The sequence below is a fragment of the Siniperca chuatsi genome, linkage group LG13 (genome assembly GCF_020085105.1).
Source record: "Siniperca chuatsi isolate FFG_IHB_CAS linkage group LG13, ASM2008510v1, whole genome shotgun sequence".
Lineage (NCBI taxonomy): Eukaryota > Metazoa > Chordata > Actinopteri > Centrarchiformes > Sinipercidae > Siniperca > Siniperca chuatsi.
The window spans coordinates 7039812-7065299 of NC_058054.1; the positions used below are offsets into that span (position 1 = coordinate 7039812).

The 25488-nt window shown below is 38.6% G+C and overlaps 2 protein-coding genes across 13 annotated transcripts in view; one reads left to right on the top strand and one right to left on the bottom strand.

Moving 5' to 3' along the window:
- Positions 1–902: 902 nt before the first annotated feature.
- Positions 903–12347, bottom strand: LOC122887367 (heterogeneous nuclear ribonucleoprotein C). 9 transcript variants are annotated; one of them, XM_044220480.1, is made up of 10 exons: positions 11924–12114; positions 11283–11415; positions 9814–9922; positions 7449–7717; positions 5024–5096; positions 4790–4840; positions 4289–4458; positions 2913–3026; positions 2482–2645; positions 903–1481 (listed from the first exon to the last, which is right to left on the bottom strand). In XM_044220480.1, the coding sequence occupies exons 3-10, from the start codon at positions 9816–9818 to the stop codon at positions 1377–1379; spliced, it is 951 nt and encodes a 316-aa protein (XP_044076415.1). In that variant the 5' UTR covers positions 9819–9922; positions 11283–11415; positions 11924–12114; the 3' UTR covers positions 903–1376. The 9 variants fall into 9 exon arrangements, with proteins under 9 accessions (XP_044076415.1, XP_044076417.1, XP_044076421.1 ...); XM_044220482.1 differs by lacking the exons at positions 11283–11415; positions 11924–12114 and adding an exon at positions 12195–12347; XM_044220486.1 differs by lacking the exon at positions 11283–11415 and having other exon boundaries at positions 2482–2642; positions 4790–4837; positions 11924–12118.
- Positions 12348–17405: 5058 nt separating this feature from the next.
- LOC122887370 (zinc finger protein GLIS1) overlaps positions 17406–25488 on the top strand; it is a 47644-nt gene continuing 39561 nt past the window's right edge. For all 4 annotated transcript variants that reach the window (XM_044220489.1, XM_044220490.1, XM_044220491.1 and 1 more), the window contains exon 1: positions 17406–17538. The gene's annotated coding sequence lies outside the window, so the exon portion shown is untranslated. The remainder of the gene's footprint in view (positions 17539–25488) is intronic.

A 25488-nucleotide genomic window follows, 5' to 3' on the forward strand; every position in this document is an offset into this window, starting at 1 on the left:
GCTGGGACAACCCCAAACTACACACCAACCAATTGGAGTTTGGCATAACATGATGCAGAATACACCGATGCAACATTGTAAGGGCAAAGCTTGTAACGTTCAATAAACCCGCAAAGTCTCCATTATTAGTTTAATACAGTATACTGAAATTTTCATACCATTGCAACCCTAATGGCACTGTGTAGGGGCTTTATTTACTTTTGTGAACTCTAACTTGGGCTTGTATATTTTTGAATCTTTGGCCATTGGTTCTAACAGTTATGACATCACTGTACTCAAAGTTAATGCTGAGATCTGGAATACGCCAACAGCGGGAGTCAGGTGATCACACAGGTTGTAAACAAGCCAACAACTAGCAATTAATCTGGAGGTTAAACTGAGTACACACCTGTAGCAAGTAGTGTAGGTCAATGTTGAACTAAGACGGAGTGTCTGTAAACTATGATGATGTTTACAACAAACCGTTTGGGTTATAATCTTACTGTTCGCCTTTGTTTTCTCGCCTAATAAATGTGACTGTGGGCCTGGATGCAACCTGTACGGTCGTCTGACTGCTTGAGCTGGTTGCCCCCTTGGATCTTTTTATTTAGACTGGCACAGAACGAGATCTCGATTACTTTGGTGATTACAGCGTTCTCATAACCCTCAAAAGAACCGGTGGCCAAAGCTTCAAAATCTAATTCCAAGTTGTAAATAAAAATAAACCGTGGTTTTCCTTTAAGCTCTCAAGGAGAAGGAAGTGCTTTTTTATTATTAAAAACTTTACTGGTTTGTGAATTAATCGTAGTCCATCGGTTTAGTTGATTTCATTTCAACTAAAAAAAAATCCAATTTTCTTCCCAGAAATCACCAAGGCAGTTTATGGCAGAAAAAAAAACAAAAAAAACCAAAAACCTAAAAAGTGCTTTCCATTTTAATATTTTATTGCAATTTATTCCTTTACAGTTAAACTGAATAGTATAAAAAAAAACCTTGACATTAAGATACAGACACACAAGGTCAAACAAACTCACGATGAAGAAAAATACATTGAACCTAAAAAAACAAAAACAAAAAAAACAACGGTCTTTTGTAGCAGAGTGTTCGTCCTCACATTAAGACATGTCCGTCGAGCTGTCGTCTCTGAGAACATAGTTTCCACCTTCTCCCGAAGACACATAACAACGCAGTAAAAACACAAACCGGAACCTACGGCTAGTTATTCCTGTTACAGTGATAAAATGAGCAACAACAAAAAAAACGGCTTCAGGGACAATGGACAGAGTGTGTGCACCATGCTCGTTTGCTTTTTGTATCTACAATATGAGTGTTAAAACAGGAGTCCGAGTTCCTACTGGAAGCGGTGTGTACGCTGCATGCGTCGGGGTCGTCCATGCCTACGAGTCGTCTTCGCCGTTTACACTGTCACCATCGTCGTCACCTTCCACGTGCTCTCCTTCCTCTTCCTCCTCCTCTTCATCCTCCCTCTCTTGACTCTTCACCTACAGTTTGTATGAGTGACAGATGATTTAGTGGTGAAATGGGATAAACTTAAGACCACGTAACAACAGCAGTGGGTCATAATGTAATAAACACTTCAAACCTCATGGCCAGGAATGTGTTTGTGAAGAGATTACTTTTAGAATTACACAAAAAACACTTGTGTGCTACTATTGGCGTTGAAAAGTATCTAGAGCTGCAACTAAGGTTTTTTTTTTTTTTTTTTAAAGTAGTTTTCAACATGGCCAGACAGATACAGGATATGAGGTGGAGAGTTTAAAAATATATCGTCCAATATGTGTTTTTTCAAACATGCGACCATGACACATGAGCTGGACATTTTACAGTTGAAAAATCAACGTGTCGTTGCTCTTTGCGCTGGACAAAGTATGTCATGTGGAAACTGGTTCGAAGGTACTTCAAACTTCAAACAAACGCGTTTTTGTACTGAAATTTTCTTGTTACTTTTCGGCCGACAGATACCGAAACGAGATATATCTGCAATAGGCTAATAGTGGCTGATGTATTAGGCTGGCTGATTTATCAGTCTCTCTCCAGTTGTCAATTTTTCGATTAGTTGATTAATCGTTTGTCTATTGTGTATAAAAAAATAAATAAATAAATAAAAAAAATAAATTTAAAAAAAATCACAATTTCCAACCTATAGTTCAAAACCCAAAGATATTACAGTTATAATTATATGAAAACAAAGAAAAGCAGCGAATTCTCATATTAGAGAAGCTGGAACCAGCAAATGTTTTGCTTGATATGGACTTAAATTATATTATCATATAAATATATTTTAAGGGTTACACCAATATACTGGTTTGCCAGCACTGGTGAACAATATCCAATACATTTCAGTTTGAGTGTTCAGTGTACGCACCGAAAACTTGACATTTTAAAAAAACGTGTTGACATGAAATGGAATCGATAGATTAACAGTAGAGGAAACGTTTGTGCATCCCTGGTCAGAGTCAACCTTTTTTTTTCTCGTCTCACCTCTTCCTCCTCCAGCAGGTCTCCCTCCTCTTCTTCATCGTCGTCCTCGTCCGAGTCGTTCATCTCCTGGCTCTCCCGGTCTCTCTTTATCCCCTCATCCTTCTTGTTGCTTGGGTGCGGAGGTGAAGTCACCTCTCCTGGCTCCGTTTTTATACTCTTAGCTTCTGCCGGACATGAGCGCACATTTAGAAATCATTATCCGTGATATTAAATGGAGGTTATAAGAAGCACTCCGAGAAATTGTGGCTGTGCATTCCTTGTGCGGTTGTTTCAGACTATGACTGTATTACATTTGTGACTGTGAGAACTTTCTGTGCTGTAGGTTTTAGTTTACAACTCATATAGTCACATTTTCACTTAGATAAATAAACCAAGCAGGGGTCAGACACTCTCCGCTCCCCATTAAATCATATTGCGTTTCCCCCCCCTACCTGACTTCTTGCTGTGGTCCTTCTCCATGCGCTCCAGGCTCTCCAACAGGTCGTCCACTTTGCTTTTGATTTGGGTCAACTCCCGCTTGATGGTCTGCAGCTCGTCCACTTTCACTGCAGAGAAAATGGAGGGAGTACGAGTGTTAAAGACCTCTGGATGAGCAACCTCAGTCAAATATGATGGAGACAAAGTGCTCGTAAAGAGTGAAAAGGAATCTCCCACGTGCACAGCTAAAAACACACAACTATCCACCGAACATGAACTTCAACTGGGCTTGGCTAAAATGGTTTATTTGTGCGTGGGGCTGTGACTATTACCAATAAATAAAAAAAAAAAACTAAAAAAAAAAAAACTAGGACTGTAACTAAAGTTTATTATTGACTAATTAATTGATCATTTTGATTCATCATCTTTGATGTGTCAGAAAATAGTGAAGAATGCTTATCACAATTTCCCAGAACCCAAAATGACATTTTCAAAACTGCGCGTTTTGCCCGAACGACAGTCAAAAACCCAAAGCTATTTCATATACAGTGATATGACAAACGAGTCCAGCAGCAAATGTTTGGCCATTTTGTTTAATTACTGACTAGACAATTATTCAATTATCAAAATTGTTGCTGGTTAATTTTCTGTCAATCGACTAATCGTTTCAGCTCTAAATTGAATAATTAAAATCAATTGTAGCTTATTATGTCTGAATAATTAAAAAAAGAGCCAAACGTGTTCAACTTGCAAAGAAATGAAATACAGATAAGCAGGAAATTCTTACATTTTAGAAACTGAAACCAGCTAATGTCTGAGTTTTGTTTAATATATGATGATTGATTATCAAAAAAAACTTGTTTCAGCACTTATGTATCCACCACACCTCCTAATTGATAGTATATTGCTAGCCTGTAGGGCTGGGGCGATTCATCATTCATTTGCATAACATGCATCAGAGCGTCACAATGACGTGTGGCTGCACCCGGTCAAAGCATGGATTTCCCCGGAGAACAAGCTGCAGCTGAAAAACCTCGTCCACGATCATCTAAAAAAAAAAAAGCAGTGTGTCCCACACAGGTATATTAACGGCCGCTAAAGTATATTGGCGACCCATTTTAGCACCGTGGCTGAGTAAATAGTGGACACTCTCCCCTCACTCTACCCCCCCTGCACATGGTTGTGCAGGATTTCAAATTTTTGAACTGTTGTACCACTTTATTACTTAAAAACAGCTTAGATGGTGCTAACATTCACTTTTCCTCACAAGTAAAAAGACTTCAGAACATTACAACTGTGCAGTGCCCCGTTGCTTTTTGCTGCTACTCTCCCTAATTTCCCCAAAAGGGACAAAGCCTCAGATAATCTTGTACGCAGCTGGGAGACTTACTTGTTCTGGACGACGAAGTCCTCTGACTGCTCTTGGAGGAAGAGGAGAAGCTGCTCTTGGTTCGCCGGCTGCTTCCTCCGCTCAGGCTGACCCGCGGGCGCTTGGACGGGATCACAGCCCGCGACAAGGGGGGAGGAGGAGCGGGAACACGGGATGGGTACGAGTACATTCTGGTATCAAACACAGAACAATATGGAAACTAAACATGAACAGACTGTGGTAAGACTGTACAGCTGTGGTGAATATGGACAATTTTATTCAATGGAGGTAAAAACTGTCCCCTACTCTTACACACTGAAAGTAAAGAACATTATGAGTTTACTTTCACCGTTAACAAAACATTACTTGTATGCTCAATTTACAGCATTGTGCAAATGGGCAAGAGGGACAGGAAGAAATTCAGGAAATAGAGAAAATACTGACTTCTTAGTGACAGACAAAAAGGTGATTTGTCATTCTGTTTCTTTCAAACTGAGAGGCAAATGGAAACATTTTACTCACCTGTCGTAATAATCTCTCTGAAAGTCATAGTCGAGGTCAAATGAGGAACTGCTGTTCAAGAAGAAGAATGGGAAGAGTCCATGTAAGCAAATATGGAGACTGATTTTATTTACAGTACTTTTGTGGTTTAATTCCTGGCTAGATTTTTAGATTTCTCTCGCCACTTGTGGTATTTTTCTTGAAGTGCAGATTAACAGCTGTGACGCTGGTAGTGTAAGTATCATTGTGACTGACCTGTACATGTCTCCAGCTGAGCGTTTGGTGGTTTTTGACCGGTGTGGTTTGGGTTCTCCAGCCAGGTTGATGTCTGAGAAAAACAGATCACAGATAAATCAGAGAGTGATGCCAAGGACTTCGGAGCCAGTTCCTTTAATGTTCAGATTTTGTAAACAGTTGGGCAATTATTTACCTTTAAATTATATTTTGAAAATCATCATCATAAGAAACCGAATTGAATCAAACTGGAACATCTTGTCCTCAGCCGATCTCAAAAACATTCCTGATCCGGCATCTCATTTTACTTACTGCTGGATGTTTACACAACACAAACTTACTTAAAATATTTGTACACTCAAAGTATAATCAAACTTTTTTGTGGGAAAAGCATGAGAAATTATTCAAAGCAGATTTTTTTGGTCTTAACACATGTCTGGATCTTTAACCTTGCAACAAAAAGCTAAAAATCTTCAGTTAATAGTGCACCAGAACTTGAAATTTCAAAGCTGCAGCCTTGAAAGATTGACTGGCAATGAAAAGGCTTAAGTGTGTAGATTTTGTTTTTATTTTGTCCATAGCTTTCGCATCATTGTCTCCAACTGCAGTGGTTCCCACCTAGGAGGTCAGAAACCCTCCAAAGGGTCACAAGGTCAATATTGACTCAGGACAGGAAAGCAAAAAATAATATTAAATCAATTTCTATGTATGTTTTTTCTTCTTTAGGCTTTGCTCTACTCTTGTGTGAGGTACTTAATCATTTTACCTCCTAAAGGCCTTAAATTACCCAGATCAGTCTGAGAAGGGAAAATGACCCTTTGGCTAACTGTTACCAGCTATTAAAACATAAACAACCTTTGACAAAGAACCTTAAATAATAGCGCTTAGTTTTAAAAGGGATCATAAGCTCAAAAGGTTGGGAACCACTGTCCTACTGGAACCTGCTTTAAAGAAAAGATAAGAGCAGCTTTACCAAGGACGTGTCTTATAGTGTTGTCAAAAATATCGATATTTTGATAAATATCGATACTGAAATATCTGAACGGTACCAATACTAATTTCCCGAAGTATCGATACTAGCCGCACTTTCACTTCTCTCCAAAGGCGCGTTGACGACCACCACACGAGCACTCGCACTCGTCTCATTCGCTCTGGTTAGCAAAAGTGAAGTGAATGGAAAGATGGCGAGTGCAACGCCCACGCGACCGGCTTTGGTTGATAAGGAACACAGCAGGAGTGCTATCTGGAAATATTTTGCATATGAAGCAAATGAACATGGAAAGCCGAAGGACACAAGCAAGCCAATATGCAAGAGATGCTACAGAACAGTGCTAACAAAAGGCGCTAACACCACTAATATAGCAAAGCACCGTGAGAGACCGACACCCGGATCTGTATAAAGAATTTCTCGAGGTTGGTATTATTATTATACATTACTGACACTCTATCCTCCAATTTGATACTGTTAAGAGCTTTGACACAATCTGTATTGTTAAAAGCACTATATAAATAAAGGTGACTTGACGACTTCATGTCGATCCAGGGAGCACTGTTTTCGCGTGTGATGCACGCACGTTTGCGTTTAAATCTGTTCATCAAATAACGTTAATGTATTAACCAGCTTTTATGACCGATGAGCAATGCATTTGTTACAGTATATTGTAATCTTTGATAACAGTAGGTATTAGGTAATAAAAATATAACAGATCATGTTAGCTCTGGTCCAATGAAAAAATATTAACAAATAGAACTTTGGATTTTAATTAGTACATGTATTAGTGAATGTTAGTTTAAATCAACTTTTAACTTTGATTAACAAATGTTTTGTAAGTATTTTTCATTGCTTATTCATGTTAACAAATATCTATTACCATTAACCTAAGTTCTTAGATTAGTTCATTCAGTTCAAAAACTGCAGCAACAGATTCCATTTAATTATTTTGTTTACTAATTTGATACTTGATGCATAAGATTGCACTGATTTTGTTTTTGCTTGAAGTTTAAGTATCTTTTATTGACATTGTGATTTGATTTTACTTGGAAATACAAAAGATTGCACTTTTTTTTACTTGCATTTTATTGGTTTTTGAATGTAATGCAATCTGAGAGGCTTTTGAACAAGTGCACTACCTCAGGACAGTTTTGTTAATGTAAAATATATGTTCTAGACTTGTTATATTTAGCTTTAAATAAAAAAATAACCCCTTAATATTGTGGCAGTTTTTTTCTCCGTGGTATCGAATATCGATATTTTTCAAGGTATCGTATCGAAGTTAGAAATTCTAGTATCGTGACAACACTAGTGTCTTATATTAAAAGTACAGTCATGAGAGTACCTAATGGAAAGGCCTTGTAGGAGGACTATAATCAAAACAGGCTTTGATGTAAAAATCATCTTCAAGTGTCCCTCCGTCATTCCAGAAAGTAAAATAAACTGAATTTTTACCGAGTACTTGTCCGACAATCATCCTCCCGTCCTCCCCGCCGACAGCAGCTCGGGCGTTCCTCTCGTTGGCGAACTGAACGAAGGCGTAGCCCTTGTGGACAGAGCACCCTACGATCTTGCCGTATTTGGAGAAGATGGCCTCGACATCGCCCTTGGTGACCAGCAGGGTGTTGAGGTTGCCGATGAAGACCCGAGAGTTGAGGGAGCGTGGGTCGGTCTTGTTGGTGACGTTGCTGCTGGCCATCAGGCTGGAGGTGGTGGGTGAACGACTAGCAGGAAGACACACAAGTCCCAGATTTAGTGGCAGATTGAATAACATTCACCCCTCTGAACTACTCCTGCTGCTGGGTCAAATACTGGAGAGTCCCCAGCTGTGGTGACTGTGAATCAGGACAACAGCGGACATGATCAGCAGGCTTTCCTGGGAAATTAAAAGGTTTAAATCAAAAATAGACCAGTGCTGACGACAGAGGAGAAAACTGCAGGAAGTTATGGGTTGATGTGAGGCCATTTACCCTGTTTGTATCAACAGGGGACATGTGTCCAACCCTGTCCTAAATTTGATGTTTTGAAATTACTGAGGAATTGTCATCAGCCTTTCCTCGCAGCAAGTGTAGCTGCAGAATATTATTCCCTTCTTATTCAGTGACCACCAATTCCCTCAGTCTAAAAATAATCATAAGTGATTGAAAAAATAAAATAAAGAAAACGTTAATTTCTCATTTGGCACCACATGCTCACACAAACCAGGAAAATGAATTAGATTACAGATTACACAAAGAGCATCCACATTTAAAGCCTGTAACAAACTCAAACACATACTGACCAGACAGTATGTGTGGGATCATAGTACCGGCATCAAAATGACCCTTGCACACTGAATTATGAATTTGAGATGCAGCATTTACTAAGAACTAAAAAAGGTAACAGTAGCATACGACCCTTTAAGTCATTAAGTTAACATCAGTGTATTTGTTTTAGCTATTCCAGTATATGAAGTGTGGTGCTGCTGTTATCAAGTGACTACTATATAGTATTTATTTCATACCCCCCAGTGTTATATTGCAACATGTGAACTTTAGCATCACTATGAGGTATGTGTTTGGCTGTACAGGAGGCTAAACATTAGCTTGATTTTAAAGCATCTGAATAACTGGGTTCTAGCATGCTACTGGACATTATATTCAAGGACTTTGAAATGGACCGTACAAGACATTAAAGCTCAGTTAAAAGACTCAATACGGGTAACCGATAACTCTACTTGCACACCACAGAGGTGTCGCTGTTTTAGTCGAGACTTTGTGAAGTGATGACATCCTTGCTAAATCCCTTATATTACAACTTTATCAAAACACAAATAACCATCACCAGTGTTTCCCAACAGGATGTTATATTTCAAGTGACAAGAAGTCACACCATTTCAAGGCAACCAATTCATTTTCAAAATGTTGAAAACCTATTAACTATCAAGGATTTCCAAGACAGTGGCATGTTTAAAGCCTAAGTGTTATTGCAAGGAACAACACATTTCAATTCCCTGGCATGACAGTAAGCTGCATGGTTCAAATCCCAGTAACCATCCTTCACTCCCACCTGAGTGACAGAAACAGGACCTGGAACCACTTGAAGGTTTTGAGAGAGAGAGAGAGAGAGAGAGAGAGATAGATATTTTACAGGGTTTACAGCAGGACTTGTCAAAATTATATATTTTCAATGTCACGTGCCAGCAAGTCTACGTTTTCCAAAGCTGTGAGGTAGTCCTACTGTTAAGAGTTTGATGAGTTCAGGGTTTAGAGGTGGGTGATACAATAGAAATCTCACAATACTGTAAGTCAATGTTCATTAACTGACATTTTGGGCAAGTCTATTTGTGCTTTTCAGTATTAAATCAGGGGTGGGCGATTTTGTTTCTGGGGATTTGTCAGGTGAATATGAAGGTGAAGCAGGGAGAAACAGTTACTGTTCGTTACACATGTTCAGAAACGTATAATTTAGCTGTAATGCGTCATTTAAGACCAGCAGAGGACACCATTTAAACTACACCACAATATTATAACTAGTCTGATATCATACTCTAAGCACCAACAATACCAGACTTATTTATATTACCTGGGGTCCTACAGGCTAAAAATATGTACTCTTCTGGTGCTGTAAAGCTGACCGGTCCTACTCTCGATATCCAATAAACAGGGTATATTACAATTATTCTAAGAGACACAAGGGAAGGTATGAGTACCCAGTGAAGCCCAGAGCCTTGTGTGAATTTGGAGACAGGAAGTGAGCCCTGATACAGCAAACATGAAAACAGTAGTGGCATCAACAGTAACCCCCCTGGCTGACAGGGGGTCGAACATTCATCACTCACTCCATAGCGTCTGTGTGCAGGGCTGTCGTCTGTCTGATGTTTGACACTGTGGGCTGGGATCAGTTTGGGCTGGTGTCTCGACCTTCACCTTCGCCCCTCGCGATTTATACTGAGGTGACAGAAAACACACCTCAGTCAAGCTGAGCAGGGTTATCTCGTACCAAGTCTTACCTGGGTGGAGAATGTACAAGAGTCACCGACGAGGCAAAAACAACTATTAAAAACACAAAGAGGTGTGTCTCTCCAAGAAAATCCCATTACAACTAAACCACTATGGGACTGCAACCTGACCCTAATGCATGTTAAAGTGCAACATGTAATGCTATCAAACAGAAGCTGTGAGAAGTGGGAGAATACAGTCTAGAGATCCAAGTTTTAGAGAAACAAATCTAAACCTGGGACTGAACACAAAAGTGATAAAACCATTACATTCATATCACTAACTGGACAGAAAAGTGCATTGGGTAGGCCAGTTGGTCCACATGTGCTTATGTTTGTATAGCACTTATCAAAACACACCAAACATGGTACTATATAAGCAGTGTCTGTGAAGCCCTTTGAGAATAATGTCAGCAGAGGATCAACTTGAACGACAAGCCTTCTAACAAGTGTGTAAATAAACTCAATGTTACCTTGCAAAATCTTAAAACCGACAAATCATGTGAACCTATCAAAAAGGCATTTTCATGTTTAGACAAATTGAAAGCAAATGTTGATTAGTGATGAGTCAAATATAACAACTAACAGGTAAGACTACATGAGCAAGATTATTACATTTTATAGGAAAATCTCACAGGAGTTTTGCCAACAAGTAATTTATAGTCTAAACATGGGTAGTCCCATTTATTTCATACTCTTTAAACATGGAGGAATCAGTTTGGAGTGACATTAAAAACAGGTTAGGAATTAATGATCTCTAATATATGAATAAATCTAAACTAGCTGTGCATGAATATCATCATCATCATCATCATTAACACAATAAAAATACTGCGGATTCAGGGAAAATAAGAGATTTCACTATTAGCACTCAATGTGATTATAGGACAACTCGTTAGCGTCCTGTGAATGAAATCCTCCAGTGATGTGTTTGTAATGTCTTAGTATTTTTCACTTAAACACTTTTATTCATTGGCTTTTGTATCTAATGAAATGACTTAGTGAGGGTTTATGAGTGTACCTGCGGCCTAGGAGTGAATATGAAGGCGTGAGTAGATTGATACACATAAAAAGCCATAATACTCTTTCAGATTGATAAATGTTTAATTATTAAAATGTGTATTTGTAACGTTATGTAACAAAACTGAGGCCACTGGCAGTCCAAAGCTTCCAAAATCAGAAAAATCACTCTTCATCATGGGAGGAAGAAAAACACGGGGGGGAAAAAAAAAATCTACTCCACAAGAAAAAACAAACTGAGCAGTAACATGTGGCCAGAAAAGCAAAGTCTGGGGATTATCAAAAATTACCTAAACCATCCACAACACACCCGCCTGGAACACCGACAGCGCCATCACCTGGCTTTAGTGTGAACACAGCAGGCCCTGCGTTAGCCTCGGTGCCTCAAAGCCGGCTAGCATGGCTAACGTTAGCCAACCACCACTTGAAAAGCACAAAAAATACACAGACATCAGACCAGTTCCTCTGCTTGCAAAAACCAAAACCTGCAAAATTCTGATAAATCTGTAGTCGATAATCTGTAATCAATCATTGATGAGGATGAAGCTGCGACTATAAAACCAAAAGGAGCCTCTGACGTTGTTAGCTAGCGCTAGCTTAGCTGGTGGGCTAGCTGAGAAGCGTGCCAAAAACAAATCAGTCCCGTCAAGGAAAAGTCTTCACAATAAACGCTACAAAAACAAAGCTACACAAACTTGCAAAAAGGGGGTGAAACTGTAGCTAAGGTGCATCCAAAGCTTCGTGTTTCTAAAAACCACAACCAGCGTTCGTGTATTTTTTTTTTGAGGGGGGATGAGCGTCTCCAAGTTAGCTACCTCGCTAGCCAGCACATTCTGTCCACTCGCAAAATAGAAAAAGCATCGTTGTAAAAAATCCAAAAAGAAAAGAAAAAGGAAGGAAAAATGAAAAATGTCTGGAACAAAATACTCACCACGACCTTTACGAGTAAAATGTCTTGCTTTCGGTAAAATCTGTCAAATTGCTACTTGGGTCGTCCCTTTTGAGCACAAGCGATTCGCCCCCTTGAGCAGCGAGCTAGCTTTCTTCTAGCTACCGAGCTAACGTAAAGAGATGGCGCAGTGCTGGACGGAGGTGCTGGTTTTGTTTCACAGCGCAGTCCGAGGGAGCGGGGTCGGCAACTGAGCTATCGCATAAAGAACACCACCTTCCCCGGTGTGACCTGCTGTATAAAACGTACTCACCTGTTGTCTTTGAAAATCAGTCCGTCCTGCCTCCAAATATCTTTGCTTTGATTTGCTTTTAACTTTGCTTTTGTAAACTAGCCAACGGCTATATGAGTGACAATCGTAAATTATGTCAATCTTAAGTCACAAACACGTTTTATTTCATGGTTTTAGTTCTCTTGGCAGGGTAAAAAATGAATTAAATGAATTATTGCTAGTGTTATTCTACATGGCACCTGCATTTCTCTTTACACATGAAGGCTTTAAATAATTTGTGCTACATGATATATATTATCATGACGCAACCACTTAAAGGAGATTTATGCCAAAACACAAAGCTTTTTTTTTTGTTTTGTTTTTGTGATTGGTGCACTTGTTCTCTTGTTGCTCTTGAAAATTGACACATCAAAGTGATAGACCTTTTTTTTAAACAGCTGACATACCGTGCAACTAATTGGCAATCAGCCTAATATATGTCACATATGCAGCTGTGATTAACTGTGACTTTTGTTTCCCTTTTTTGTGTGAGGTGTTTTCACTCATGTCTCCACCACCTAAACAACCTGCATCTTTGCTGTGTCTTTATTTCGATACAAGTTTGACTCCAGTTAAATGCAGCGAATAAATGTAACACCCCAGTTTGTAAATCAAACTGTATTTAAATATTGTACTTTTGTAAAGAGAGAACATAACACAACAAATCATTGGCGTATTACCACAGGAAGCCAGGAGGTGGCACTGCTGCTATGAAAATAAATGAATGGTGACATTTTGACAAACTGAAGATAAAAACTTACAATTGGGTTGTCTGCTTCTCTACGCTACACAAAATCTCTCACACACAGTAATCAAAATCAGAATAAAGGATTACGCCCCACTTAGATTATATTCATACTGGTTCTTGTATGTCCCCAGTGCAGGACTGTTGGGACAATGTGTGATTTTGGTTTAACTACTGCATGTGGGACGGCAGATCAACCGAACATCCTGTTTCAGGTTCCTCATCTGGAATCACAAGAAAAAGCTCTAAAGATAGATAAGAAGTTTCATAAGAATAAAGTTTAGTAAGATGTTTAAAAGTCTCTCAAACACTCATGGTGCACCCACAGTGGTGTTTTCATTTATTTTGTACTGATTAGACCTCATCACAGCAGCGCTTCACTCTCCTGTCAAAGCTGTTAAGGTGGGACAACTTGAATATTTCTCATTATTGGTACATTAAGTGTGATTTCCTCACATAATTCTATTCATAGCTGTCTAATTTCAACCTGAGCACAGGTCTAATCAGCCAGAATAACTGAAAACACCTGTGCGGGATATTTAAATCTAATGCCAATATTGTCAGATGAGTTGTCATCTTATCTCACACAAACCTCATCAAACAAACCAATCTTAAAAAATAACATGTAACACATTTGAGAGCTTTGCAGCATAAATCTGGTAAATGCAGCAATAAAACTACCCTTTATACATACACACACACACAGGAAATAATGAGCAGCTGTGCAGGCAGGTGGATAATGACAAATAAAGTCAGGTGATCCACAGAGGCAGGAAACTCACTGAGGACATCTAGTGCACAGGTGTTGTACAACAGAGGAAAAGCACAGGTGTAACTGATAACACAAATGCTGACTTAGTTGCATTAAGTGTCCCAATAAACTGTGCAAGAGAGCCAGCATGCATACTACCTTATAGCACCTTATTGTGATGGAGTCATTGTCTATGTCATTAATTACACCTGTGCTGTTCCCGTTATGACAGTTGTCTCCAACCTTTTTGGCCTGTGACCAGCGGTGGAAGAAGTACTCAGTAAAAGTAGCAATACCACAGTGTAGAAATACCGTTACAAGTAAAAGTACTGCATTAAAAATCTAAAATATCCTTAAAGTACCAAAAAGAAGTACTCATTATACAGAATGGGCCATTTCAGAACAATGTAGCTGTTGCCGGGTAGCTTGTGAATTTCACTAAAGGCTCAATAAAGTCTAATCTTTATCCATCTGAATCTGCAAAGAAACTAAAGGTATCAAATAGATGAGAAAAAGTACAATATTTCCCTCTGAATTATAGGGGAGTAGAAGTAGAAAGTAGCATAAAATGGAGATACTCAAGTAAAGTACAAGTACCTCAAAATCGTACTTAAGTAAAGTGTAAGAGTGGTCTCATTTGCATCATTAGCTTGGCAGTGTTTATTTGATTAAATTAGATGTTAGATTAGAAACCTCAAAGCACCTCTATGCTTCTCATTGCATCAAAGGCCTTTTTCCGTGGAAGACATTTTGAGATGTCCCAGTAGGAAAAGCTCAGGTGTAAATAACAAAATGACAGATGGCTGAATTCCATTTAGCTGCTTCAGTTTCAAGGTCCTGGTCTTGTGTATGCTGGCTCACTGTCATGGCTGCCACTGAGACACTTGATTAGAAGAGAGCCATCGTTACATTTGTGCTTTTCCTGCTGTGACAAGTCAAAAAGTCTGCTGTGAAAAATACCTATTAATAAATCTGAATGAATTTATTGCACCTGAGGAGGAAGAGAGACAGAAAGAGAAATGATGGCCAGTAAAAGAGACCAATACCAGCTGTTTTCTGTATCTAGTTACAAGATGAAACCAATTTTTCATGGAAAATATGTTCTTTTGTGAATTGTTTTCACCCATCTGGTTTTGTTTTGAGCACCGTCCCAGAGGACTTGTTTACAGCTCTGTGCATCATCTCGGGAATAAGAAATATAACTCCGACTTGCAGTTTCACTGTGTAATCAGATATACAGATAAAAAGGTTTCTCTGCTTGTTTGCCTCCTTTGTGTATTTATGTCAATCTCAACAGTGCGAGGAAGGGCCAGATGTTTGACAGGCTGTCATACAGTATGTCCAAGTTTTGATGTGATTGGTACAAATGTGGGAGGGACAGGGAGTATACTTCACCTCCTGAATGTGATGATGAAGGTAATACTTAGCATTAATTTTTTACCCCAGTGTACATTATACAGAGCTGGTGATTACAGAGACACCATAGGAAATTCTGCAAGCCAAAAACCAGAATATGGTCAGTATGAGGTCAATACTGAGCACCACAAACACACAAAATTACAGGGATACTACTGGAAATAAAAAGAACATTAACTGCAAAAGGACCCATGTGAACTCACTATTAAGTACTAATGACACTCAGTTATTACATGGGAATATTAGTAAACCATAGGGGAGAAGCAGCTACAATACGTTATATTATATTTCTTTGATGCATGCAATCCTTTTCCATATATTTGGAGCAATTTGAGGTTCAGTGTTTTGCTTAAGAACACTTTGACCTGTGGACAAGCTGAGAATGAACCACCAAACCTTTGATTGATGGCCGACTCACTCTTCCAAGTTAGACACATGCTTCAATATGACCTTTATTTACTTTAACACAAGGTTAATTGTGATGCCATTAAAAAGGTATCAAGTAGCAGGTACATCACTGTAGATAGATCACCCAGAATGGGTTTCTATGAGAATATTGAGCTGCCTAACATAGAGACACAGTGGTGTCGATGTCGAATTATTATTGCATTATCTAGCAATACCATTTGGGACATCGCTCAGTGAGGTCCTTACTAGTATTGGAAATAACTTTACAGAAGTTTCTCTTAACTAACTATTGAGCATGAGTCCCCATTACAGTGATATCACAGGAGATCAAAACACATACGATATCAAAAAGGTCACTATTAATGAATCACTGAGTATCACAAGCATTCAAAATCTGTTACCATTTCCTAAAAAGTTGCCCTCCACCCAAAAACGTGTTTTGCTTATTGTTACTTGGATGTTTGAGCGTCACTGTGCAGAATGATGTATGTGCAGAGTTTGACACTAGAAGGCTGTCAAGTTTCTCTGCGCTCACCTTAAATCTGAGTTTAACACGTGTACGTACGTTCAGGATTTTGCAACATCACAACCAGCTTGGAGGCCGAACGTGGTCCAATATGCAACTTACAAAAGTGTGATGTGGAAACTTGAAACCTCCAACACGCCAAATGGACTTTTCAGTGAAGTGGAAGACATCTTGTGTCCAGCTGTTAAACTTTTGAAATGAACAATATTTGCATAGATTCTGGGTTTTTCAATGAGGGAGGAGTAGATGTAAGAATTTTTAACTACGGAATTGAACTTTTTCATAACATATCAATTCAATTCAATTTTATTTATATAGCGCCAATTCATAACAGAAGTTATCTCATTGCACTTTTCCTATAGAGCAGGTCTAGACTGTACTCTTTGTAATATTATCAGACACAAATCATTATTGCAGCAGAGTATTTTTATATGTCTTAAACATGTCTGGAGGGAATATTTAATATATCATTTACTAATACTTTATAGAGCAGTTATAAGCCATTGTTAACGTAAACTTTTGGGTTGCCTGGTTGTGATGATTCTCTCTGGTTGATGAATAATTGATTGGAGAGTTCTTTACTTTTCCCACTTTCTAATAAACCACAAAAATTGCATTTATAAAGTTAGTAAGTTATTAATAAAGGGCAATAAACCATTAGATTATAATGGTATAATTAGATTAAGTTATAAATGTTATTGAGGGTCAAGAGTCAAAAGTTAGCCATCTATACTGGCATATAATTGTTAATGAGTCCATAATAAAAAGGTTCAATAATGTTAATATGTGGTTGTAAATGTTAATACATTGTTAATAAACAGATTCTGATGCCCTGCAGCTGCTTTCCAGAAGGTCAGAGGTCAAATTGGAGTTTACACAGGAACTAAAGAACTAAAAAGACAAAGCAAGTGTGACACAGGAGGAGGATAAACACCAGCCCCCACCTGGCAACCCAGAAGTTGTTCTTATTAATGGCTTACAGTATAACTGATCTATACAACGTTAGTAAATTATTTATTAACCATTAGTAAATGGTTGACAAATCATTAAAATCAATAAACGTTTTTGGCTCAATATAGTTACAACTTATAAACCCATTATAAAAGGTGACTTACTGGAAACATTTTATTGGAATAATATTAGAAAATATCACAGCAAAGCCACAGGCGATAATAATACCAATAAGCAGGGATGAGGTCATCATGAAGGAGTATAGGAACATTATAACAGATTAAATAAATGCATATATGTTTTATTAAGTGACTTGAATTAGCTGCATCACATCTTCTGTTTATTAAGACAAAAAAAAAAAACTGCTTGTGAGTGCATGCGTGTGCGCGCGCGCAGCAGCAAAGCAGATGCAGACAGAGCTCGCGGTGCAGAGAGCGCTGCTGTCACAGTGGGGAAGCACAATCCGCGTGCAGCCAGCGCGAGGCAGAGACCTACCAACAAGCTGTGAACTATGGCTGGACACAAAACGGTAAGAACAGCGCTCTAAATGTTACCTTACTGTAATTATAACGTGTTTTAAATGTATAAACTTGTAGACACAGTGTTGTCATGACTTTTAAAGACGTTACCACGTGATTTATGTTATGTCTTTTAGACGTGCAAGATTGTAGAAAACGTTTTAATGGGGATTCAGTGTCTGTAGTGTTCAGTTAGATCTTCTCGAAATCTGCTGAAATTACTTTTATTTTTCTTTTGACAATGAGCGTGATGAAAGAAATTAAGAAATATACATCACTGTAAATGTTAACAGCTGTCTGTAAGCGCTCAAAGTGACTCCAGCTGAGACACGAAGCATTGTTTGGTGGATGCAGGATGTGCAGTAATTACAACACTAACTTGTCAAGAGTTTATGATAAATGAAGAGAATTCTCTCTATGGTGGAAAATAGTTGGACAAACCGTGCACACTCTTGTTAGGAAATGTTATTATCAGGTCTAATTTTACCTCTGGATCATGGGTTACACAAGAACTTGTTTTGATTGTGCAACAAGGACTGGAGGAAGACAATTAATAGATATGCTACTCTATACTGTAGTAAACTCTTACCCAAATGGTTCCCTGGGATATTTTTTCCTTTCTTATTACTTATGGGACTCTTCCTTTCCACTCCTCTGCAGTCCACTGATTTATGTAATGTAGCTGGAATGAAAAGTGCTGCGCAGGGGGTGGAAATCTGGCTTTCTGAAAGTCAAACAGATGAGGAGTCTTGTTTTAATCATTAGTCTCATTGTATCACTGGCATGGAGCTTGTGCTGGGGAATCATGGTTTACTTGCAGGCCTCGGCCGGTGTTCCCATTGCACAGAGGTGTGTGCAGCGAGTGCTGAATCACAGTGGATTTTATCATTTACCTCATTTAAGCTTATATATGTGGCTATTAAAGGGGTAATAAACAATATTGGTAATGTTCTGTAAAGCACATACTTACCTTAATATGCCTTTTGGATGGTTGATCAGGCTGTTGATCAATAGCAATGACTCTGCGATTATTTCACCAGATGCTCAGATTGTTTGTGCAAGTGCTCAGATGGAGCATGGTGCTATAAGAGCGAGAGAGAGACAGCAGCGAGCCAAGATTTGTTTCGCCCCAAAAATATTTGTTTGCCCTGGCAGTGTATGTTCGCCTCGATTTCACACCAGGGGAAGAAAATAACAAAAGCATTTAAATTCTAGAGGATTGTTTTCCTATGCTGACTTTTCAAAATCCAAACAACGATTTCAAAATATTTCAATCCAAGTATGAACCCCAAAACAGAGGTTAGAGATTACTTGTCATTCAAATAGTGACTAAATTATCCATTTGCCACTGCACATATATATGTAAATTTAAAAAACAAAAACAAAAGGTGAGATGAGGGCACATTGCCAGGGAAAGCACCGTTTTATAAGGGACACAAATGTTGATGCAACAGTCCAGCTTGTCCAGCTTGACGGTTCACGCTTGACCTTGGAAACAGTCACTGAATCTGCTGAAGACTGTGTGATGAGGTCAAATGCTCCCAAACAAACGAGTAAGTGGACCTTGAGTTAAAACGGACGCATGGCATTGTATGTTGAATGTTTCTGACCTTGGAAACAGTAAAAAATAATCTTAACTCAAGGTCCACTTACAAGCTCTTTTCTGGAGCTGTCAACCCACAGTCTTCATTAGTGAATGGAAATTGCTCAGCTGGGACAACTCCGGAAAAAGCTGTTAAGATTATTTTGCCAAACGATCACAACGGTATTTAAAATCTTAATTTATTACCTGTTCTCTCAATGTCTGTGTTGGACCTGTAATTGGATCAATAATGTCCCATCACCTGTTTTTTTTTTACCTGAATTTTTTGCGATAACACAACAAATTAGAGGAAAAACACCTAACTATTAGAAAAAAGTTGTTTTCATACTTGAATGAATAAAAATATTCAAAAGATTGATGGAAATGGAACCACTTCGCTTTTTTTCTGTCAGCATAAAGTGGCTCCACTTAAAGGAACAATTTGACATTTTGGGAAATAGGCTTATTTGCTTTCTTGCTGAGAAAAAGCTCTATACCACTCTCATATCTGTCCAGTAAATATACAGCTACACACAGCAGACAGTTAGCTTAGCATAAAGACTGGAAACAGGGGGAAACAGCTATCTAACGTCGCTCTGAATGCGCCTGGTATTTGTTCTTCAAGAAATAGTTACAGATAGTACGTAACTCCCTGTAAAACCACACATTGTGATTTTCACATTTCTATTTCTGAGATACAAATGTGTTAATACTCGAGCTTTCAAGGTGTTGCTAGGCATATTTTTGAACTACGGAGAGAGCCAGGCTAGCTAACAGTTTCCAGTCTTTATGCAAAGTTAAGCTAAACGAATCTCTTTCTAGTTCAGTAATTTATACATATAAACGCACTACTAAGTACCACAGACACTTGAAGTGAGTGAATTGAATTAACTGCATCATGTCTTCTGTTTATTAAGAAACAAAGCAAACACCACTTCTTCACTTTCATGCTTAATTTCTTTCAGCGTAACATGACTCCACACAGGAACGATTCGACATTTTGGGAAATAGGCTTATTTGCTTTCTTACTGAGAGAAAGCTCTATACCACTCTCATATCTGTCCAGTAAATACAAAGCTACTAATAAATGAGCTTTCATTTGTTGCTAGGGATATTATTGAACAGCGCCAGGCTAGCTAACAGTTTCACCGGGTTCCCAGTCTTTATGCGAAGCTAAGCTAAGCTAATCACCTCCTGGCTCTAGCTCAATACTTTATGCACAAATATGAGAGTGGTATCGATCTTCTAACGCTTGACAAGGAAGCTAATTATTCCCAAAATGCCAAACGATTGCTTTAACCAGCAAACCCTGAAAACTGAAAAACACAAATGGCAGCAAATGAAAAACACCACATGTAAAAGAAACAAATGAAGTTCTTAAAAGTAGGGAAACGTTGGAAGCAAAAGAGTTACTGGATCTCTTTTGATTATGTTAGACCCCCTTCATACTATTAGCATAAAACCAGCTGATGGAAACACCTGTTGAGCCAAAATTTCTTTTGTTGACTTTGTTGGAAATTTGATTAAAATTTGAGCAATATTTGAATGGACACAACTTGTTACTGCAATTCCCTCTGGTGGCCAACAGAGGTCATATAAAGTCATAGCTTACTTACTAATACTTTAATACTCGTGTTTACATTACATAGAACAAGATGACCTAATGTATTTAATTAAGGGTTCAAAGTCCCTGAGAAACTCTGATCATATGGGATGTATTAGTGTTAGGCAAGAAACAAATTTGCTTTCTCTTACATAAATATTTGTTACCGTGTCTTTATAAAAACAGCCTGCAGTCTGACTTTGTCACAACCGATCTCATGCTAGTTTGAACTGCTGTTTTATGACAGCGGTGCCTGTGTTCATAGCATGCTGATGAAATGGTTCGTCACTTGTTTTTCTCTCCACTGCCCGGGTCCCTACATACCTTTTCACGGACGTTAACAGTGATTGCCCTACAAGCAGAGCTCATTTTGGTTTGGTTCAGAAATATTATTCCTGGCTAGAGGTGCGTGCTCTTTTGCAACACCCAAGGGTGACACAGCTGGGTAATACGACCCGCTGTGAGTATCAGAGGTAACTGTTTCAACATTGTTTCTGGTGTGTATTAACTGCAGGCCAATGTCTCTTAAAACCATGTTTACTTGGGAAATTATTTAAAGTCAGAACTTTTCTTCTTAGCAGAGTCCAGTGAATTAGAGGGATTATAAAAGCTCCAGTTAATATATGGAGGGTAGTTTATCTCTACATGATGATTATAAACTCCAGATTCTTGCTTGGGGTTATTCTCACAATACTTGAATAGAAAACAAATGTATCAAAGAAATGTGTGTGTGTGTCTTTGGTTTAGATTTGATTCCATATTTAGTTGCAGGCAAACCCTTCTACTTCCTGGTTAAATGATTTGTTGATTCAGTGTTGGACAGTGGTGCAAGAAGTATTCAGATCCTTTAATTAAAGTAGCAAACACCACAATATAAAATTGTTGCATTACAAGTTAATGTCCTGCATTTAAAAACACAAGTATTAGCAGCAAAATGTTAGTATGAAAAGTAAAGTATTATGTTCTGCAAAAGTTACATAGTCTCACTTTAACTACAAATAAACCAGTAACTACAGCCATCACATAAATGTAGTTTAGCAAATTATGAAATATGGTAGAGAAGAAGTACAAAATTGCACAATTGGATATATATATGTGTGTGTGTAACTCAAAATGTAGGTATAGTACTTCAGTAAATGTCTTTAGTTCACTGATTGCTTAAGTAATTGGTCAGCTAACGGTTAATTCGGCCAAATATACTGACTTTCATTTTGTAATTCAAAGAAAAGCTGTGTATTGTGTATTATATTGCTGTAAAAGCCTTGTAGCTACGGCTTTTGAGATTTTTTTTACTTAACGTTAAAGCAGTAATATCTGTATCACCTTATAAAGTTGCCTATTTACACATCCAGCAGATATGGAGCAACATTATTATTCATTTGGAGTCGTGTTTCTGGCCACCGGCTGAATCCAAGTCCAGTATTCATTCTGCTTTTAGTTCTGGTCTGGTTTCCACCAACCCGTCAGAGAAATATCTGGGTTTTTAGCTGCTAAATGCTCCACTATGTTCAGCAGCTAGTCGCTGACTGTGTCTTTCTGTTGTTTGGTGCTGAGCAGGTAGCATACAGTTGGTTGTAAATTGGGTTTATGATAGCGGTGCAAGTGAACCAAAATTATAAAGTTTTGGACGCACAACCAAAAGAATGATTCAAAATAGACGATAATTCCCATTGGGTTCGACACATTGTCGTTAAATTCAATTTTAATATAAAAATAAATATCGATTAGCACAGCTTTAAGAAAGACAGTTTGACTACATCTTGATCCTACTTTATGAAGCTCTGTTGTTCTTTTGTTCTTGAAAAGTTTAAATTTTGGAGATGAAGACACAAGGCTTTTATAAAGGATAACACAATAAAGCTAATTAGTTTAGTTCCCAGGAGGTCTTCAGTGGGAGGTTGGAGTTGCAGAAGCACAGTAACAAGAGAGAAGAGAGTTTGATTGAATCAGTACAGCAGCAATAAACAATATTTCAGCATACATTATTGGTAAATAAACTCAGCAACAAAGAGGAATAGTCCTACAAAATGAGAATATTATTATGTCAGATTATATGTATAGTATATGTAAAGTATATGTCTTACAGAGCATGTAGTCACAGCCAGTAGCAACAAAATGTACTGTTTTTACACGAGTTGGTGTTGGGACACGTACACTAAAGAGAAGACCATACTCATGTAGAGGGAGTTGTTGCAATAAAGTTTAAATATTATTACTGGGAGCCACCTAAAACTAACATACAAGCATAACAAATATAGCAGTTAAATTAAAGAGATCTGTCAAGATTAATGATGCCTCGCAGAATCGGTGGAGCAGACGTACACATAGCTTTCCTCGTTTCATCCGCTCCCAGAGGGAAACGAATTTACATTTCAAAGTTTTAGTACAAAAAAAAAAGAAGAGAGGAGTGTTTCAAAGCATTCAGAGGCTCTGCTGGAAACACAGGGAGCAATGTTTAATATGAACTAAAATGTGAGTTTTCAGTGATGCTCAGACAGAAAAGTGTTGTTTAGGCAGGAATACATGTTGTAAAGTTGCGACTGTAAGTGTCAAATAGCTATACAACTATAAACACTTTTGATTTCCGACGAGTTCGGACAATACGTCGTATGGACTAGCTCGGATCGAGCGTTACCTGACCCTGAGAAAGGATTACTGTATTACTGTGCTAGCCCAGTCTGTGGCAACATAGAGGTTCATGTTTGTGTTGCAAATCTCCTTTCAGTGTAAACTGCTGAAAATGACTGCTTGAAATTACTTTCAGTAGCCACTTTATGAGCTTATCTTGTCTGACATCCTCAGTAACATGAGCAGATGGTAGACCTGCAGCTGATCCTCTCTCTGTGGCTGTTTCTCAGACTAAAGGCTGGGACATTTATCAGCAAGCTAACTGTGATATTAGCTAGCTAGCCACGTTACATACCGATATTACATCATTCTGCTGGTAATTTTGTCAACACTTGCTTTTCCTCTTATCGTTTTCTGTCTCACTCCTCGCTTTCTTTTCGCCTTTGGTAATCTGATTTTACTTTTTTTTTTGGGCATTTTGCTTTTTATTTGATAGGGACAGTAGAGAGAGACAGGAAAGAGAGAGGGGATGACATGCAGCAAAGGGCCTAAGCTGCTGCGATAAGGACTCAGCCTTGTGGTACACGCTCTACCGGGTGAGCTACCGGGGCGCCCCGATTTAACTTTTTAAAGACATGATTGCTTCAAGTTCAACTTAAGCCTGCAGCATCAACGCAACTAAACCATGTGCTCTTTTCAGAGGGTGGAGGGCCCTGAGAGGCTCGAATATTGTTTTAGATACATAAAATAGACAAACACTTTATTCAGCCAGCAGTAATAGTTTACTTATCATGCTAATAATGTAAAAATTCAAAATTGCACTTATAAACAAACTTTTAATTCCAGGCTTTTTGACTCAAAAAGTACCCAAAGTCCCCTCACTACTACACTCCTGTCTTCTTGTTGTGCAAAATTAATTCTCCCATGACATCATATGGAGGAGTGATGCATGAAGAGCTGGAAAGTGTTGCTTGATATAGCCCTGCCTGATCTATTGGCAGAAATACAGATGTTTCACTGAACGCAGGCTATAAAAAAACGCTAGATGCAAAACATAATCTATTTTCACAAGGTTTCTCAGACCGAATACCACCCAAAATTTGTTTGGAAAGACACACTGGAGTCAGTCGGTACCCACCACACCAGACTCAGTCCATCGCAGAAGAGTTTTAACAGACGTCTTGTGAAGCTGCTCCTATTTCAAGACGCTGGCAGGCCGGAGAGTCCAAGTCCAGTCCATAGGCGCTGCTTCTGCTGCTGCTGCTGCTGCTGCTGGCCCTGCTGTATCTGGTTCACGGGCTCTGCTCACACTGTCTTGTGGTTTGGACCGAGCCACTGTCATTTCACTGGAATTTCCTGCCATCTGCGCTCAGTCAAAGTTTCTCACAGATCCACACCTGCTTGTAAATGTTTAGGTCTGCCAAGAGGAGAGAACGGAGGGATAGGTGAGCACTGATGGGGGAAGATGGAGAGATCTACACCTTTTGGCTCGAGTTTAGAAATAACGAAACGAAAACACTTGTTTGTAAAGGAAATGTGATTTTGGTAGAAGTTGCTGATGTTGAAACAGTGAGATAGCATATTTTAACACCAACCTAAGAAAATAACTGAAACATATTCACATTTCCGACACTCATAAGTTATTTCCTACACTTACACTCTCATGGTCATGTTTACTACTTACCAGTGGTGGAGGAAGTTTTCAGATCCTTTGCATGAGTAAAAGTAGCAATACAACAATATAAAAATACTCTGTTACAAGTACTTAAGTCTCACTTAAAAGTTCCACATTTTGGAAAATAAACATATTCGCTTTCTTGCTGAGAGTTAGATGGGAAGATTGATACTACTCTCATGTCTGTAAGGTAAATATGAAGCTACAGTCAGCAGCTTGTTAGCTTAGCTTAGCATAAAGACTGGAAAAACAGGGAAAAAGCTAGCCTGACTTTGTTGCCCAGGCAACCAGTGGAGATTCCAGGAAGTTACTGTGTCTGACCAAGAAATATTCCCATACATAATTGACGTTTTTTGTTTTTTGTACAGATTAAACAAACAAGATATAACGTACTATAAAGTGAGCTTCAGAGGTGCTGGTAGGTGGATTTTGTTACCTTTGGACAGAGCAAGGCTAGCTGTTTCCCCCTGTTTCAGTCTTTATGCTAAGCTAAACTAATCAGCTGCTGGCTGTAGCTTCACATTTACCATAGA

Coding starts and splice junctions, on each gene's coding strand:
- LOC122887367 (XM_044220482.1), bottom strand. Junction 4,459..4,789: donor CAGAGAGATTATTACGACAG/GTGAGTAAAATG, acceptor GTTTGATACCAG/AATGTACTCGTACCCATCCC. Junction 3,027..4,288: donor GACTTCGTCGTCCAGAACAA/GTAAGTCTCCCA, acceptor TTTTCTCTGCAG/TGAAAGTGGACGAGCTGCAG.